The sequence below is a fragment of the Cydia amplana genome, chromosome Z (assembly GCF_948474715.1).
Source record: "Cydia amplana chromosome Z, ilCydAmpl1.1, whole genome shotgun sequence".
Lineage (NCBI taxonomy): Eukaryota > Metazoa > Arthropoda > Insecta > Lepidoptera > Tortricidae > Cydia > Cydia amplana.
Window position 1 is genome coordinate 19,927,569 of NC_086096.1, and position 19,114 is coordinate 19,946,682.

Sequence of the window (19,114 nt, forward strand, 5' to 3'; positions counted from 1 at the left end):
TTGATTTATAGGTATCAACTTTTAAGCGGCGTTACGGAATATGAAACCTATCACGACTTCGGGGCTATCGAACTTGAACATGGCATTTTAGAAACTCAGCGTGACGAATTCATTACTAAATATATTAAGTTGATATTTGAAGGTGCCGACGATGTACCCATAAAGGATATATTGAAACAGTAAGTGCGATTAATTTATTTTATAATGCCGCTTCGATATATCTGATGGCGACCGATATATTTTTGACCGAAATATTCATTCAAAATTGTTTTCAATAAATATCAAATATCAATATAAGTGAATCTTTATGGGTTGTACTAATGTACATAACACACTTAGTAATGTTTTTAAGTAAGTATCTGTTCTTTCTCGTATAGGCTACAGTATATCTATTTAAGGGTTCATATTATTCATAACCATGGTACTGAAAATTTTAAATATTGGTGTAAATGTAAACACATAACATAACCAATAAATTTAAACCTGAGCGAGCCAATCATGAGGCACCAATGTAATTACATACGTACTTATATTATCACTACCTTTTTCAGATATGCCCCTTCAAAGCTAGATCCTCAAAGATGGAGCGTCGAAACGAACCGTGATGTAATCCTCAATCTATTCAGCGACGCCAGAACTCTGTCACCCCTAATTAGTTTCGCTAATTATCATTCTAAAGCAAATGCGCAATCATACTTCTATGTGTTCGGGCATAATTCAATTAGCACACATTACGCTGCCGTGAGTACTATCAATATTTTTGATTCGATGAAAGAAGCCAATTGAGCTTTATATTATTTTTGAATTTCGAAAAATTTACTAGGTAAAAAGGATAAGCTAAGTGAGTCTGCCCCCAGCGAGTTTTGGTTGTGATTTTTTTCAATGATGTGGCTTTGTATTGGTAACAAGTATGCAAAATTTGAGCCCCCAAAAGTTTATAGTTATAATTAAAAAATAAAAACGAAATATGATCTTTTTTCAATATTTTTTTTTCTAGCCAGCCGATTTTGAAATGCGTCACGTATAATGTGCATATAGTAAAGACAATTATATTAAAAAAAAAATTTTTTTTTTAAGTAATGGTATTTTTTTTCCTTTTTTGTATGGCAATATATCCTATAATTAATGTCATGTAATTGTCTTTACTATATGCACATTATTCGTAACGCACGTCAAAATCGGCTAGCTAGAAAAAAAAATTTAAAAAGCGGCCAAGTGCGAGTCGGACTCGCCCATGAAAGGTGCCCTATTTAGGGGATTTATGACGTATTAAAAAAAAACTACTTACTATATCTCGTACAAACCAATTTTCGGTGGAAGTTTGCATGGTAATTAATGTACATCATAATTATATTTTTTTTAGTTTTATCATTCTCTTATTTTAGAAGTTACAGGGGGGGGGACACACATTTTACCACTTTGGAAGTGTCTCTCGCGCAAACAATTCAGTTTAGAAAAAAATGATATTAGAAACCTCAAAATCATTTTTGAAGACCTATCCCCACACGTATGGGTTTGATGAAATTATTTTTTTAGTTTTAGTTGTAAGTATGGGGAATCCCCAAAATTTATTGTTTTTTTTTCTATTTTTGTGTGAAAATCTTAATGCGGTTCACAGAATACATCTACTTACCAAGTTTCAACAGTGTAGTTCTTATAGTTTCGGAAAAAAGTGACTGTGACATACGGACGGACAGACGGACGGACAGACAGACAGACATGACGAGTCCATAAGGGTTCCGTTATTTGCCATTTGGCTACGGAACCCTAAAAATATCATATTTCGTTTTTTATTTTTTATTTTAAGACTATAAACTTTTGGAGGCTCAAATTTTGCACACTTGTTACCAATACAAAGCCACACATCATCGAAAAAAATTACAAGCCAAAACTCGCTTGGGGCAGATTCACTTAGCTTATCCTGCCATGGCTTTTACCTACCTTTGTCTATTTAATCGGGTACGGCAACTACGTGGTTGTACTTAATCGCTGGAACAAAGTATACCTAACGTTTAACGCAACTTCACCCGAGGCCAAATATTGCAGAGATTGGTAGGTAAAACTTTGCCTTTGTTTCCGACTGAGCACAATGTCGAACAGTAAAGACATAGTTCCGGCTTCAACAGGCTGACATTTTCCAGTTCTTTTAAAACTTTTACATTTCAAAAGGCATGTCAATGAACTTTTAAGTACAAGAAGGAACTAGCCTCTTTGCCTCTACTTGTCCATATTGTTCTCATCCGTAACCGATTCTCATAGCCGGAACTTTTTGATAGACGGACAGACGTACATGACGAATCTATTCCGTTTTTGCCATTTGGCTATAGGACCATAATAAAACGGCTCATCTAGTACGAAGACTCCCATACTAGGCCACCAAACGAAGGAATTACAGCGGAAATAATACATGTGTAAGCCAATTTTAGCATGGGTGTAGGTAATGATGTATTAAACAAGATACTAAAAGTACCGGGGGGTGGGGGTGAAGCTAACGGGTAGGGGGGGGGGTTTAAAGTCCCTTTTTATAGATTTTCGTAAATAACTCTTAAACGGTGGCCCGTAGCAAAAAATGTTCTATCACATAAGTAATCTACATAAAATTTTCTTTCTTGGATCAATATTTTAAAATGTATTAAAGTGGGAAAGTTACATATATGTCGATTAGAGATAAACGATCACGTAAATTAAAGATGCTCAATGTACGGCATAGGTAAAACGATAGATTTCATAAAATATTAATTATAGGAATGTAGTGAGGTTGACTGCGACACTTTTCCAATTCAAATCTAACTGACGGTTCCACTCAGGATGCCATCTCATTTCGGGCTGTACTCAAAATCAGCCAGGAACCAATCCATTAAAGAAGCTGTTCAGGTCATTCATATAAAAGTCACTGTATCGCAGTCAAACACACTCAAGCATAGACGAGGGCATGGCATGAGTGGTGGGGATAACTGACAGAACGGGATAGTCTTATGTATCTTTCACTAGGAATAGCAGAGAAAGCGCTATTATTGTTTGTCTTTGTCACAGTCTCATATTTTTTTATTCCCCACCGTAGTTTATGGTGGGATACAAACAATGCGTAGACGTCAAATTGGTGTAAAACATATGAACAGTGCAAAGATTATCAGGAAAAATATTGAAATCAGTGTTTCGTGTGCATGTAGTAGTACTTAACAATTCAACAAATATGGTGAATTGCTCAGTTTTGCGCTGTACAAGTGACTGCCGGCAAAAACAGGACATCGTAACATTTCACAGGTAAATACAGTATTTTATACTTCGGTCACATTATCATGCTTAGTAACAGCATCCTACAATCTATATCGATTAAAATCTGAGTAGAAAAAGCATTTACAGTAAATAATAACTCGGGTAAAAAAATTAACCTATAAATATTTCCTGATAAATTAACCGACCAAATTACGTACCTACGCATATTGACAGTAAGCCGTCACCCTTTTAATAACGTGTATTCAATTTAGTCGCATTGCTATTATTCGAGGGATACCAGCCCGTGATGCATACAATTACCCCAAAATTCGGGTATTTTGTATTATAATAACATTTTTTATAAATAATTTTGCTGTAGAACTGGACATATACGAACAATAAAATTGAACTGTGTTTAAATTAGAATGTAAATTTAAGCATTACGAATTACGCATACGAAATTATTTATTTAAGCATTACGAATTCTTTCTAACGTTATAGGGGGTTTTGCCACGACTCAGAGAATCTAATTGATATGCTGCAGGCACTAATTCTTAATTTTGCAATAAGAGAGACAGATTACAAAATGAATATTTCGTTTATTACCTCCAGATTTCCACAAGATGCAGGCACGCGTGCTAAATGGATTTTAGCAACCGGAAGGAGAAACTGGGCACCGACGCAAAACTGCCGAATATGCTCAAAGCATATTACGAAAACCTACCTTTTCTATTTCTTCCTGTGGCACACAGTATGCTAAAAATTCTTTCTTTAGGCGTACTTGTAATATGTATAATGAATCGCTTAATGATATAGACATTTTTGTTCATAGTTTGTTCGTTTTCAAGAATAAAGTTCGGCATATTTTGTTTACTAGTAATTGAAAAATTGTTTCAAGTAAATATTTTGCATTGTTTTCTTACTTTATTTGCGTGTTGTACTCACAACTATACCTACGGGTAATTTATAATTAAGTAACCTATTTACTTTTCATTGTAATAGTCAACTTAGTAACGTATGAAACTTTAGGCCTATTTTTAGTCATTTTTGTAAGACTTATTTGTAAAAGGCTGTTTGTTTTCTAAATAAAAAAAAAAAAGAAAATTGGCCCATTGATATTTTATTTATCGCTGCGTCATACGTAGGCGAACAACTCGCGAACGTGATTAAAATTACCCCAATATTTGATAATATTGAGGTAATTTTTAACTATATGGTATCCCCGGGTTTGTGACGTCATCTATGTCTATCCCTTACGGGGGCACGCGGTAGGCCACATCTATAGAAATACTACCATCTATGAGCATAGACTATTTCAATACTTGACATTCCATCAAACGCAACCGTCATAAATTCATAATAGACGGTCTGCGACATATAATTTAATCTAGGGTCGTTTTTTTTTAGTTTTCCGTACATAACTCGTAAAAAAAAATCTTTTACATAAATAATCTATTTGACATTCATTATAAAATAAATGCTACGTTTTTTCGCTAGGATCAACATTAAAAAAAATATTTAAAGGGGGAAAGGGTATACGCCTGACAAGCCTGGTTTAAATATTGATCCTAGAGAAAAAGATTGAATGACCTATTTGTAGGAATTTTTATGTTAATTATTAATGTTATAAATCATTTTTTGCTATTGGCTATAGTTTACGAGTTATTTACGAAATACTAAAAAAGGGGACCTTCGAATAAATATTCTCCCTTTAATATTGATCCTAGCGAAAAAAAGTAGCATTTATTTTATAAGAAATCTCAAATAGATTATTTACGTAAAAGATAATTTATTGCTGTGGGCTACCGTTTAAAAGTTATTTACGAAAAACTAAAAAAAAACGACCTTAGAACAAATTATACGTCACTTTCCAACCTTAATATATTTTAAAATATTGATTCTAGCAAAAAACTGTACTAAATCTTATTTTGGAAAATATTATGAACATTACTTATGTAGTAGAACATTTCTTGCTACGGGCCACCGTTTAAGAGTTATTTACAAAAACTGTAAAAAGGGACCTTAAACACCCCCCAACCCGTTAGCTTCTCGCCCACCCCCTGGTACTTTTAGTATCTTGTTTAATACACCATTACTTACACCACATGCTAAAATTGGCTTACACATGTATTATTTCCCCCGATTGGCAATTTTTGGTGTTCGTTTGGTGTACTATACAATACATAGTGAGTGATCTGTTTTCATTGCTCTGGAGTGTATTGGGCTTTCATAATGTTAAATACTTACAACATTATATTATATTGCAGCTAAATAAAAGTGTCCACGGAGAAGAATTGCCTTATATATTGGGTGCACCTCTGGGAGGTGCAAATACTCACTTTCATTCCGAATACACACCGAAAGAAAAACTGTTGAGTGAAGCGATAATGAGATTATGGACTAACTTTGTAAAAATCGGGTGAGCGTAATTTTAACAATTATCCTTGCAAAAAAGCTATTTCGATTATATAAATTTATCTCTTATAACGTATAATTTTTCAGAACACCCAATACGCAGAGTGTAAACGAATATTTTACTTTAGACCGCAGGCAATGGGATTTATATAACGTTGAATGGCCAGAGTACAACGAGGAGCATAGATCGTATTTAAAATTAGGTAAACATTTTTTATTTCATCCACTTTTATAACACCTATATGTTTAATAATTAACAAAAATATCTATGGACTAAGGCTGAATAATAGAAAACATGTTTTTCTAACAAATCTCCTTTTAAAATTGTACGGTACCTACGAACAAACAACAAATGTAGAGTTAGCAACCGAATAGAATTACGACGAGAATTATAAAAAAAATAAAAGTAATCTTCTGAAGTTTTTGGTGGGTCATATTACACGTTGTAAGTAAAATACGTGTACAGCTAACAACAAATGTAGAGTTGGCAACCGAATAGAATTGCGACGAGAATTATACAACGAAATAAGTCTTAACTAAATAAATACTTTAGATTAATTAAAAGTAATCTTCTGAAGATTTTTGTGAGTCATATTACACGTTGTTGTTTTTTTTTTTTTTTTTTTTTAATACCACATCGATGGCAAACAAGCATACAGGCCGCCTGATGGTAAGCAGTCACCGTAGCCTATGGACGCCTGCAACTCCAGAGGTGTTACATACAGAGGTGTTGTAAGTAAATACGTGTACAGCTGTGAGCAATATAATTAAACTTAGAATAAATTTAAAAGTGGAAAAATTACTGTCTTGGGTGAGACTTGAACTCACGGCCTCTGGATCGATACTCCAGCGCTCTGCCATCTGAGCCACCAAGACCTCATCCATAGCCAGAAAATCTTTCCACCATATTATGGGTCAAGGGGACCGTAGCGACATCTACCGTAAGAGTGTTACACTTCTAATAACATCGTTAATAGCATCGTTCGCAGACGTTTCTGCTTGTTAAAAATTAAAATAATTAAACTTGACCGTGAAAAGATAAACTATTAAAAAAAATTGAAGTTGCTTTTAAATAAGACTTCGGGCTATAAGTAGCACACTAAAAAGCATTAACGAATTGTTACAAGGCAAAGAAATAAAACTGCGATCGCAAACACTTCGTGTTTCCTTCGAGAAATTTAAATATCTTTTACCCCGTTGATTGTCAAATTAAAATAATTAAGGAATAATTCAGATCAATTATGGATTTGATAATTAACCCCTCATTTCCCAGGACCTCTCAAATCCATACAATTCCGACTCCTATTGGAGCCACTGGGATCTGAGAGGTTAATAAAAAAATATTTTTATTTCAGACATTCCGCCTTTAGTAAGCAGTTTTTACAGATCCCGCTATACCAAGTTTTGGATTGACACCTTGCCTAATAATATGACGAAATTTGTCCGAGATCCTTTATACGAGTTTACGCCTATACCGACAACACAAAAGCCAAAAGTGGTTAACAGAGCACAAGGTACTATATATATTTTTTCAGATATCCTGGTTGAGAATCGCTTTTACCAACCTGACTTTTAATTTATTTTTTATTGTAATAATTAGTGACAGGGATTGGGTTCAAAATATTTGTTTAACAAATACCTACAATTATTTCATAAATGATGATACATTTTCCTTACTTGTAGGATAATGTATACTACATAATAGTGTATGCGAAATAAAATTTGGACAAAGTTTTGATTATGTAAAATGGTTAAAATAATCTTACTGCTACAATTTAATGCTCGCAAGTTTCGTGGGTATTGGATTTATTCTCTTGAAATTATGGAAAATTGAGAAGAACGACGTCGCGAAACGGTGTGTAATTTTTCCAGTAGAACTTCTCTAAGGCCGAAATCTAAGATAATTGTGATGATGAGAGACGAAGAAGCTCTGTTTATAGTATTTTGGGGTCTTTTTCCTTGAAAAAAAAAAAACTACTAGAAACCTGGTTCGGGAAAACATTCCAGCTTTAGCCAGTTTTCTACGAGAGCTTAATTACAGAAAAAGATGGCCGGCAAAATGAGGGGCAAAATCTTATACAGAGCTCAGGAGGAAATACAATTTATCATAAAGACATACATCGACAAGCTTTCGAGAAAAGTTAAGCCCAAAGCACAAAAACAGCGGTTTTTGCATTATGGACTTTATGGATGCGGAATCATATATCACAGATAATAGAAAATTCGTGGCAAGGTATTATTTTGACAACACCAATGGTCCAACGGACGAAAGTATGAAATATTTCCAGCATACGAAGTTTCCTAAAAAAGTTTTATGTTTTAAACAGCGATGGACAAAGTAGAAGTACCACAAAGCTGGCATTAAGCATCTCGCATTGAAGTAAAGTTTTCCTTGCATTAAACGTTGTTAAATATTATTTTTTTAAATAAGCATTTAAGTTGAATACAACATTGAACTTAGTCTAGATTTCATTCTGCGTAGATGCTTTTTTCAATTGATTGGGACCCGGGCGTAAAGTCGGAAAATTAGAAGTGAACAGAAGATATGGCACGCTGCGCGAAACTATGGCCACCGCGCCGGATTTTTTTAAACTTTTATGAAATAATGACGTATAAATGAACTGCGTGTGCTATCAAAATTGTTGACTTATCTTCGTCTAGTTCTAGTTTTAATAGTCTATCAATAGCTTTCGTTTGATACATACTAAACGGGACAGCCTGTATATTGATTTACACGCGAAGGTATGATTATGTTTTTTTTTATGTTTTTCAGATCCTATAAGAAGAATTTGGACACCGACTATAATTGATACACCTCGGGTTAATTCGCCAATGTATGGTAGAGTAAAACCTTATTCTCCGCCAGTCTATTCGCCAAATACTGACGCTATTTACCATGAAATACAATCAATTAAATCACCGTCTAGACCTATTTCACCGAAAATAATAGAGAAAAGTACAGTCTATACTTCAACTTCAAAGCCTAAAAATCAAAACGATGTTCAAGTGAAAACGTCCACATCAACAATTACTCTTATTGTGTCACTGGGAATACTTTTTCTAGCTGTAAATGTTGGAATTTGCGCCGTCTTATGTTTTAAGAAGAGAAATATCAATTTACGGGAAAACATGATACAACTTAATCGTCGAACTCGCGCAAATGTTGGCGAAGTTGACATAATCGGTCAAAAAAATTCAAAAGATGATAAGAATGCTCTTCAAACCTTAAAAACTGGTTGCAGTGTTATAAAATCAATGAGTCTTAGTAAAATGAGAGGCAATCAGAATTTAAAAAATAAACAAGAATTGTGCAAAACGCCTAAATCAGACGATTCAGGTGGTTTCCGAGAACGATTCCAACTCAGGAGACATCTTTCAACTAGTACTTTAGATGCACATACTAAAGTAAGGGACTGGATAGCGAATGAAGTAATGCATAGATGCTCACCCAATATAATGCGAAAATCTAATACTGCACTTAACGTCAACAATCCATCTGCTCCTCCTAACATATTTACAAGATCAGAAGAATTACTACCAAATGCTAAAATTCCTAAAACATTACACATCATAACGGATTTCGGACGAAAAGAATCTATACGACATAATGCCAATTGTCAAAAAAACACCTCAGCTTCTAAATTTAGTTCATCATCATCTATTTGCAGTCATAATAAATCAATCAATTCTAGTATTAAAGATGCAGGTAAATCAACGGACTCTTTAAAAAGCAAGGGAACCGAAAGCTCTGCCTCTAAAAAGGTTTCTGTAGCAATAGACGCAACACCAACGGCTCGGACTAATTCTATACTTCAACAAGAACCTATAGAGCTAAAAAAGTCAGTCAAAATAACTGACCAAAAACATTCCGAAAATGAAAATAAGGATACTAAAATTAAATTTACTAACGAAGTAACATTGTCTATAGAAAAAGATGAGATTCCTTTGAAAATATCTCATAAACATTCCACTTCAGATCCAGTCACAGATATGAACTACGACAATATTTTAAAAAACACAATTAAGTCAGATAAAGGATTAGAAGATATATTGCCACCTGTTACGTTCAGAAATGATATTAATGTTACGTCTGCAAGTGACAGTGTAGAAGTAGAGCCCTTATCAACATCAGAAGCTCTGCTGACAATTAAGAGGAGGAATTTTCCAAAAGTTTTGCCAGATTTACCTCAACTGCAAAAAAGGTTTTCTTTGCAGCCTACAGCTCTGCAAACATTTCGTAATTACGAAAGAAGTATAGAAAGTGATTCAGATTCTCTTAAGGTTCCTCCACAACCGCCACCAAGAACAACAACTTTGGATCGTCGTCTCCCGTATAAATATACTAAACCATTGTCTTCTTTTGAATCTTCCGATGCAGGTAGAAATGTCAAATATAAAAAAACTTCTATTAACTATGAGAATATTGATGAATGTTCAACGCGAAAAGCGAGCACTTATAAAGGCGGTGATTCCATTGTAACTTCTCAGAACAGAGAATATCCAAAAGTAATAATATCGTCTGATGATGCAATCAATGTATCCGTGTCTGATTTTATTCAAGCATCACCGAGTTTAACAAGTATGTCGAATAACGTACCAAGAGTGAGACTGCCTGACAATTTTCATACTTGTAACGACTACTCAGTAGCATCATTTTCTTCCGTTTGTTCTGACGATGACATGGATATTTTGGAATGTGACTTCACCGAAGACTTAGGTGAAGATAAACTCATTCAAGAGTTAGTGGGAGGGGTAGACTCTCCTACTAATTCCGAGGACATGTTAGATTCGAAGGGTCCAGCAACAATATATGAGAAAAAAATGGAAATAATTCCAGTGAAAGTAAACACTACTTATACGGTTCCAACATCTAAAGAAAATTACGTGTGCATAACAGATTTACAACTACCGAATGACTCATGTGTTGAAAAAACAGCTCAAATCAAACCTAACTACGGTATTAATAAATTACAACAAAGAAGTGAAAGTATTCATAGACCCCCAGAAAAAGCGGTAAAAGTGATACAAAGGGGTTTTATACGATCCTCTACGATATTAAACCGAAGTTTAAAAAGTGCAATAAGTAATGATAAAAGTGATCAAAACAAACTAGAACATTCAAATTCCGGTTCATCCAACGATACAGAAACTAGTACTGGTACTGTGAAGAAAATGGAAACCTCAAAAAAGAGCAAATAACATTTCTTTAAAAATTCTACCAATTATAATATTAGTGTCAAACTGCCTATTTAATTTCAGAAATAACTCCTTTAAGTAAACCAAACCTGTGATATTATGGGCGTTAATAACCCGAAGGTCTTTAACCACATATTCCCAACGGCACGGCATCAAGAGTAAAAAAATCAACACAGGTCTCATTTTTGCATTTTTATTTACTGCCCTGTTGAGCAAAGCTCCTTAATAGCGAGTGGCATAATATATTGAATTTCCAATTTGAAAGATATTCTAATAAGGAGGATGGACAGATTTGTATGGACTAGAACCAATAAGAATAAGCGACATAATGCCATAGGCCCCAATTTCACCACGACGGTGACAGGTGCGACAATTGTAAAACATCACTGTTGCTGACGTCACAGGCATCCATGGGCTACGGTTACCGCTTACCATCGGGCGGGCCGTATTCCTGTTTGCCACCATCAGTGTATTATTTAAAAAAAACTTTATTATATGGGAAAAAAAACAGACATTTCTCTTACCAAGTTTCTGACAATTGTCACAAGATTTAAAAGAATTGTCGGCAATTCTTGACAGGAAATGAGTTCTGTGTCGGAATTATGTGACAACTAGCTGTTGCCCGCGACTTCGTACGCGTGGATTGGTATATTCATATTCATAATCATATTCATATTCATATTTTATTGATAACGTTAATTACATGTTAGGAGTAAGTACATAATAGTTATTTTCGATACAAGTGCGAAAAAGAGGAAATTCGAAACGAGTGGCGAAAAATTGAAACACGACCGAAGGGAGTGTTTTAAATCGACACGAGTTGCGAATTACCTATTCGCACGTGTATCGAACAACGTTTTACAGTACATATGGCACTTTAAAGTTTCGACATACGCACGAAAAGTGCTATTTTACGCACTAGTGCGGAAAAGTAGCCCCATATGTACTGTAAAATAAAATTACATTTCACTAAATGTAAACATACTTAACAACAAATAAAAGCAGAACAGAAATACATACGTATGTCGTGTCGATCATAATTATAAACTTAAAACTAAAATAATTCCACGTTTCGTTAAATAATTTTAAATAGTTACATTAAGGCTTTCTAATACTCCATATTAAAATATCTAAATTAAAAATAACATTTTACAGTGAAAGTAATGTCCCATCATGGTCCCATCGAAACAGTGATTTAGACTTTCACATTGTGTGTATGGATCAATGACACCCTGTCGAAGAATTCGTCGATCGTGTAGCAGGCCATCTCCAATAACATTTTTTAAATCTTTCTAGTAAATGTGACATCACTAAGGACATCTCTGATTTCAGCAGGTAACGTGTTGAACAGTCTGACGCCTAAAACACCAAGGGATTTCTTAGCTTTAGCGGTAGTATGGGCCGGTACCAGAATGAGACTTCCACCGCGCGTGCTTCTACCCGACTGCTGCTCACGGGTTTTATAAGAGCTTAGATTGCTTCTTACGTACTTACACGTACTTATTGGTGGTTATAAATTCTACATTAGCTTAGAACATTATGCAGCAAAAGATAGCAGTAGGGACGGTTAATCATTTGTTAATTATTATACAACGCATGAGATTTGTCTTTCACAACCTGGTTACGAAGTTTCAAGCCCCTAACTGAATAAAATTGTTCTCGATATAATCTCTCTCTCAACCCCCAGAAGATTTTCAAGTCCACTATTTAATAAAACCTACTACCTAACTACCTATTTACGAAGTTTGAAGTTCCTAGTTTTAAATAAAATTTGAACCCTCTACCAACTCTCAACCCCTGTTTAAACTTTTAGGGGATGAATTTTTAAAAACGCTGAAATTACTTTTCTTGTATTGTAATAATATGCCTTTATACAACGATTCAAGTCCCGCACTCAAGTAAATATTTGGGTTCCATACAAATTTTCGACCCCCTTCACCACCTTGGGGGATGAATTATCGAAGACTCTGAAATTAGTTTTCTTTTCTCTTAATAAAATATTTTTTTACGAAACTTCAAGTTCCTAGCTTTAAATCAAATTATAACCTATACAATCTTTCAACCCCTTTTTAACCCTGTTATGGGATGAATTTTTAAAAACGCTGAAATTAGTTTTGTTGTGTTCTAATAATATGGCTTTATACAAAGATTTAAGTCCCGCACTCTCAAAAATATTTGATCTCCATACAAACTTTCAACCCCTTTATCAGCTCCTCGGGGGATGATTTTTTAAAAACGCTGAATAGGTTTTTTTTAATAAAATACCTTTTTACGAAGTTTCAAGTTCCTAGCTTTAAATAAAATTTGAACCCAATAAAACTTTCAACCCCTTTTGGACCCTTATAGGGGATGAATTTTTAAAAACGCTGTAATTACTTTTCTCGTATTCTAATAATATGTCATTATACAAAGATTCAAGTCCCGTACTTACAAAAAATGTTGACCTCCATACAAATTTTCAACCCCTTTTTCACCACCTTAAATGTTGAATTTTGAAAAACGCTGACAATAGTTTTCTTCTCTTTTAATGAAATAACTTTTTACGAAGTTACAAATTCGTAGCTTAAAATAAAGTTTAAACCCTATACAATATTTTAACCCCTTTTTAACCATTTTAAGGGATGAATCTTTGAAAACGCTGAAATTACTTTTCTTGAGATCTAATAATATGGATTTATACAAAGATTCAAGTCCCGCACTCTAAAAAATATTTGATCTTCGTACAAACTTTCAACCCCTTTTTCACCACCTCGGGGGATGAATTTTTAAAAACACTGAAATTAGTTTTGTTGTTTTTTAATTTAATACCTTTTTGCGAAGTTTCAAGGTCCTAGCTTAAAATAAAATTTGCATCCCAAGACAAAGTTTCATCCCCTTTTTTACCCTCTTAAGGGTTGAATTTCCTAAAACGTCGCAATTCCTTTTTTTTGTAATCGGCTATTATGCCTATCTAAAAAGTTTCAAAGCATTTGTAATGGATTCAAACTTTCAACCCCTTTTTAACCCTGTTAGGGGATGAATTATTAAAAACACTGAAATTACTTTTCCTATCTTATAATAATATACCCATATACAAAGTTTCAAGTCCCACACTCACAAAAATATTTGATCTCCATACAAACATTCAACCCCTTTTTCACCACCTTGGGGGATGAATTTTCGAAAACGCTGAAATTAGTTTTCTTATTTTTTTATATAATATATTTTCACAAAGTTTCAAATTCCTAGCTTAAAATAAATCTTGAACCCCATACAACCTTTCATCCCCTTTTTAACCCTTTTAAGGGATGAATTTTTAAAAACGCTTAAATTACTTTTCTTGAGTTCTAATAATATGGCTTTATACAAAGACTTAATACATTTTCACAAAGTTTCAAATTCCTAGCTTAAACTAAAACTTGAACCCCATACAACCTTTCATCCCCTTTTTAACCCCCTTAGGGGTTGAATTTTTCAAAATCGCTTCTTATATCTTGTACACTTTACAAATGCAACCTAGTGTGCAAATTTCAACTTTCTAGCTTTTGTAGTTTCGGCTCTGCGTTGATGAATCAGTCAGTCAGTCAGTCAGTCAGTCAGTCAGTCAGTCAGTCAGTCAGTCAGTCAGTCAGTCAGTCAGTCAGTCAGTCAGGACACTTGCATTTATATTTATAGAAGATTGTCGTGTTTCTTGTGACAATTGTCAGAAACTTGGTAAGAGAAATATCTGTTTTTTTCTGATATAATTTTTTTTTAATAATACACTGATGGTGGCAAACAGGAATACAGCCCAACCGATGGTAAGCGGTAACCGTAGCCCATGAATGCCAGTGACGTCAGCAACAGTGATGTTTTACAATTGTCGCACCTGTCACCGTGGTGAAATTGGGGCGGACGGCATTATGTACTACGTATGTATGCGGACTACCTGTCATAGTAAAAGTTTTACAACTCAGAATAACCTATTGCTTGCCCTTATTGGTCAAAAGGGAAATTAGCCCACCCTCCTTTATTTTTGTTTGCCCGTGGTTGCCCTTGAGCCATCATAGGTGTCGCTTTATGTGGGGGCCCATCTTGTGGGGGCGAGTCACCGTCTGACGGAAATAAAATTGCATGCCTGCCATTTTATTAGGCAGGCGTCCGGCTTTGTATCCCATAGCTAGGGCTTGCAATTCGAATATTCGAATTTGTCGAATATTCGACCTGTTTTGATATTCGAATATTCGGCCGCTCAGGTTTCGAATATTCGAATATTTTTTATTACTATAAAAAAATCTATGTCATCCGCTGTAGTTACAGTTTCTGTGTATTTTACGGGTATTTACAGTGAATGAGGAACGGTAGGTACCCAAACACGAAGGAAATAATATTTTTACTGTATTCCTCTCGATAGACTTCGTGAATACAGTGAAACCTAACTCAATTTAAAAGAAAACGAAATCAAAAAGTATGTTATTTTTACGGTGCGTAAGTTTTAAGTTATAGGGTCATTCTGTTTATTCAGTACAAGCGTACGTTAAGAGGCAACAGGAGTGGTCATTTCTCCATACAAATGTACTCGACTGTTTCCTCCGTGGGGTTTGAAACTAGAGCAATGATTTTGTCAACACAGATTAATATTGTCAATATCTGTGTCGGACCGTTTTGCTTTTTTTGATATTTTTGTTTTTTTAAGGCGCTAGAGCCCTTCAAAAATGGCCAAAATGGCCTAATTGACTATGCCGCAATGAGAGGCGTGGTATTCAAAACTGATATCAATTAGCCAAAAAAGCAAAACGGTCCGACACAGATATTTTCATAATTATTTAGATTTCCAAATTTGGTTACGATTGGTTAAGTTTTGGAGGAGGAAACAGTCGAGTACGAAAACTCGATTTTTGAGATATTTACGCAGGATTTTTCGCCTGGTCCTTATCGCACTAGTTTTAGGAGCTGCTTCCGTTAGCGAGACGGGTATATTTACCTAAAATATTTAAATCTCAGCTCCTGTTTCGTCTTAAGCGAATTTTTGAAGTCTAAACCTTGCCACTTATCGCAATTCTCAAATTTAACCAAACCTGCCCAACTTGGTAATCTAACCATGCACCTTTAGCTGACGAATAATCCACCCAGTACTCAACTAACTTTTTCCCTTAAATATTCCAATATAATATAATTAGCCGACCATTAGGAATAATAACTTGCCAAAACAAATAAAGTCAATAAAGATTCAAAATACAATGAAATTAAAGGCCTTTTTACAGGCCTCTGAGTGATTACAAGTTAATTTAAATCGGAAAATAATTACCTACTTAGCTACTTACTAAAAAAAATATCTTACATACCTAGGTGTTTGGATGGTTAAAGTTATATTATTTCACGCAACGACGCATTTATAATAAGTTTTATCTAGAAATATTAAATACGTCTAATTTTGGCGTTTTACTTGTTTTTATAAATGTGGGCATCTTATAAATAGTAGGATGATAAAATCTAGTCAATTAAGTGGATTTCTGCCAAATATCCTTAGAATTAGCAATATGTGAAAAAAGCTTTTGAATAAAACGATAATAAACCGATTTCTCGTTCCTTTTCTTATTTTTTATAATATTCGAATAATTATTCGAATATTTGAATACGTCGTCAGAAAAAGTCGAATATTCGAATATCTGAAAGTTTCAAATATTTGCAAGCCCTACCCATAGCCCAGTATTTAATCCATCGCTTTTACTAAATAGCCTAGTCTATTTTAGATTCCATCAACTCTCAATAGTCCATAGACCGGGTGTGTACCCCTTACATTTTATTAAAATGTTAAAAGGGGCTATACGTGTTGATTTCGGCTCCGCGTACCCCTCACAAAGGTCCGAAACACCAATTGTTCCGTGATGGGAAAGAAATACACTTCACGAAGCATGCTAATTATACACTTATTTGACGCTTAGTATTATTCATATACAAGTAGGTACATAAATGTGTGGAATAATAAATACTACTCTTAAAATACTACATTGATTTTTACTGTTTTTTATTATATTGGATAGACCATTTAATTGAGGAACAGCAGATGACGCTGCTAAGGAAATGTTTCAACAGTGACACACTTCAGCGGAGAGGCGGTTCATAGGTAAGTTAAAGTTGCAATTCTCTTATCTCCTACGAAAGGAGTCAATAGGTTTGTCACTTTAGGGTGCTTTAGGTATTGTTGGCTAAAGTAGGAAATGCGTAATGTCCTTGAAAGCCTTCGCGAAAGTTCTACTTGGCTCCGGTTACATCCACTTTTTCTTCAGCTATCTCTTTCACATATTCGGCTCAGGATCGTTACCGTACCTTAATAATATGTTACTTATTGGGACCGTGCACGATGGCAGCGCCGCCTAGCGTTCGCAACGTGGTCGGCGCTGTCAAATAGCGAGCGCAACAAAATAAAGATTATTCCTTAAAAATATTTACTATAATGTACTTAACAATGTGCGGAATCTATTCGTATTTAATGTTAAATACACTTGGTTTTTGCTTTAGTGAAAACAGTAAGAATTATCTGTGTATTTTATATTATTCGGTCAATTTCCTTCGTTGTTGTTTCGTTACAAATTCAATGAATAAACGCATGTTTCACTATGTTTTGATGACTCACTTAGTGATCCTTTTCCTGGGGATACGTACAATGCTTGCAATTATAAAAACTTTGACCTTTTTCACAGATTTTCACACATTTTATTTTAAAAATTTATGTTCTCCCGCTTAAGGCACAATGTCTGTTGTGACACTTTTGACAGACGACAGATAACCCTACGTGCCAAAAGTGTGCTTTTGACCAGGGCTGCCAGATCGTAGAATTGGATACGAAATTCGTATAATGGAATATTCTTCGTATATATCTCGTATAGGTGGTCAATCGGTATAATTGTATACGAAAAAAAACACCGATGTCAAACTACTGACAACACTTCAAAAAACAGTGTGTCGATACTGTTATACAATTTAATGGAACCGTACGTCAACGTCAGGGCTATAATTGCAAAAATCGAAGATTAAAAGACGCCTTCATTGGAGTAAAAGAGAAAGACCACCACAATTTGCAAATTTCGGTCTTCGCGGGAAGACCCCAATTTTTAAAATATCGATTTAATATTAATCGTTTTTTTTTTAAATTGTGTTCTCGTATAATGTAATCGAATTTCGTATAATTGCAGGCACTGGATCGTATACTCAAAAAGTATGTACTGGCAGCCCTGCTTTTGACGGGCTTTCAATATCTAATATCAGGGCTTGTTAACGTTACCAATTCACATTATAAAGTAACGTTACTTAACGTTAAAATCATAAAAATACCTTATTACCGGTAGTAAATGGTAACGATACTTGATAACTTAACATTATTATAACGTTAGCTAGTTAACGTTAATTTTACCGGTAATTTTACTTTTTATTGCAGGGCTTGTTAACGTTACCCAATTCACATTATAAACTAACGTTACCAAACTAACGTTAACACTATCATTCTTTAAGCTGATATTTGCTTGTAATTTCATACACAATTTTAAGGCCAGTAGACCTTATTGACCATAAATACGGCAGGGCTTCTGTCAAATTGAAATAGAATCAGTCAAAATACATTAAAGATAATTATGTACTCTCAACTCAACTTTAATTCTAGTAGTTAGAGTTCATAGTCTTTTGTCATTATTCTTTATGTTTATCAAATGAAAGAGGTGGTATTCTACTTGTTTAAGATCTTTGTCCAATATGCATTGCGTCTCACTCTCTCATTAAGCAAAATGTGAGACGCAAATACACAATGGACCGAGATTGGACAGATAAAATACCACCCGGCTGTGTCGGAATATATTTGCCAAAATAAGAAGGTTGCAAAACGTCATAAATTAGTTTTTTAAATATGATGGTATAGCTAATTCGTTACTTGGTCGGTTTATATTAGGTACAGGCGTCTTTGATATAATATTGGCAAGGTGCGAAGTCGGTGGAGGGGGAAGTGGCGCTGATCGTCACAAACACAGGTAATCTTATGGAATGTCCGCCATTAGTACTAGCGGCAGCCGCTTGAACTAATTTTACTCCATAAGATTTAACGTAGAAAGTCCGCCAAAATGAGGGCCGCACCAGTCGTGCACCTAGCGAATACGTATATAATTACTGTCATCATCTGTATTTATTTTATTTCTTTAACCCCTTATTCATAAACGCGCTACAAACTTCAATTAGCTAATAATAGTAATAATCGTTTGTCCTTATCTGTCACTTTAACTTATGTATTTGTAAGTAAGGGATAAACATAATTGAACTAAATCAGGCCCGTAAAGTTTAT

The 19,114-nt window shown here is 34.5% G+C and overlaps 1 protein-coding gene and 1 long non-coding RNA gene across 2 annotated transcripts in view; one reads left to right on the top strand and one right to left on the bottom strand.

Annotated features, from left to right (window-relative positions):
- LOC134660796 (uncharacterized) overlaps positions 1–10,909 on the top strand; it is a 65,240-nt gene extending 54,331 nt beyond the window's left edge. Inside the window, exons 7-12 of the mRNA XM_063516589.1 lie at positions 12–179; positions 552–741; positions 5,484–5,635; positions 5,719–5,834; positions 6,987–7,145; positions 8,405–10,909. Of these exons, the coding sequence (XP_063372659.1) occupies positions 12–179; positions 552–741; positions 5,484–5,635; positions 5,719–5,834; positions 6,987–7,145; positions 8,405–10,830 (3,211 nt within the window). The 3' untranslated portion in view covers positions 10,831–10,909. The remainder of the gene's footprint in view (positions 1–11; positions 180–551; positions 742–5,483; positions 5,636–5,718; positions 5,835–6,986; positions 7,146–8,404) is intronic.
- LOC134660850 (uncharacterized) overlaps positions 1–19,114 on the bottom strand; it is a 251,801-nt gene that overhangs the window by 85,040 nt on the left and 147,647 nt on the right. The window lies entirely within an intron of this gene.